Source organism: Otolemur garnettii, unplaced genomic scaffold, assembly GCF_000181295.1.
Source record: "Otolemur garnettii isolate 467f Iridium unplaced genomic scaffold, OtoGar3 scaffold00063, whole genome shotgun sequence".
Classification (NCBI taxonomy): Eukaryota; Metazoa; Chordata; class Mammalia; order Primates; family Galagidae; genus Otolemur; species Otolemur garnettii.
In genome coordinates this window covers 3,447,876-3,448,940 of record NW_003852458.1, presented here as the reverse complement: position 1 = coordinate 3,448,940, position 1,065 = coordinate 3,447,876, and the positions used below count along the sequence as shown (strand labels likewise).

Below are 1,065 nucleotides of genomic sequence, written 5' to 3'. Positions count from 1 at the left end.
TTGCACATTTACTAAGCACATACAATGAACCAGTTTGCTTGACCTTAAACTGAACAAGGCACAATTCCTATGCACAAAAAGCTCTCAATTAAAGGGAGAAAGATCCAGAAAAACAAGCACAGAACACAGTGCCAAGCGCCCGTGGATACAGTTCCCTGGCTCTAGCACATTCCTCTTGAGTCGGAATTCTAATTCTTCTACAAACACATTTATTAATGCTAAAGATGGAGACGCTTTGTTGTAGCTTTAAAACTGTACATCAGATTAAATGGCAGCAAAAGGCAATAGAGTTAGTTTCAAATAGATTGAATCTATTTCAATTACATTTGAATTAGGCCCACTCGTTTGAGAGGATGGATAACCTTAGGTGAAAGAAACATCTATCTATACCAGACTCAGTGACATTTGGGGGCATCTTCCCTGGATGGAAACAAATAAAATGGTTTGTTTATGGCTTTATGACTATTCTAATCTCCCTCCTTGAACCAAAGTACAAAGTGCAAAGGGGAACAGAATGCATACCCTCATCTCCTCATTTGCTGTATTCTGAAGGTCTCTAATCAACTTACTCATCCTATGTTCCCTTCCTTTTTCTGTGCTTTTCCTCACGCTTCTGGATGTCATTCTCACATCTCCAGATGCTGTGGTTTGTTTTTTGCAGACTGCTGCCAGGCTAAGGACCAGTATATTGAACAGTTCAAAGATACTCTAGACACTTCTGTGGCCAAGTCAATTGCTGGATTTTTTGCAGAACCAATTCAAGTAAGTATATGAACCCTAAACAAAACTGAGCTGAATCTTCAACGATCACAGAGTTTTACTTCATGCATTCTAGACAATTCCATATTAATTAAGTACTCATTCATGTGCTCTCCAAATTCAATTTATTCTTTTAGTCTCCTTGAAAAAACAAAAGGCCCTGGTTTTCAGCCTACCTTTAGAAAACCCTTGCTTCCATTTCCACACTTAGAAGATAGATAGATGAAACTGTTGAATTCCTAAAATGTGAAGAAAAGGAAAGCCTGGCAATTTTCAGCTGCTTAACCCTCCCACTATCAGGGGAGT

General features: G+C 38.8%; 1 protein-coding gene across 2 annotated transcripts in view; it reads left to right on the top strand.

Moving 5' to 3' along the window:
• AGXT2 (alanine--glyoxylate aminotransferase 2) overlaps positions 1-1,065 on the top strand; it is a 38,088-nt gene that overhangs the window by 18,220 nt on the left and 18,803 nt on the right. For both annotated transcript variants that reach the window (XM_012807112.2, XM_003792935.3), the window contains exon 8: positions 662-762. In XM_012807112.2, the coding sequence (XP_012662566.1) occupies positions 662-762 (101 nt within the window). The remainder of the gene's footprint in view (positions 1-661; positions 763-1,065) is intronic.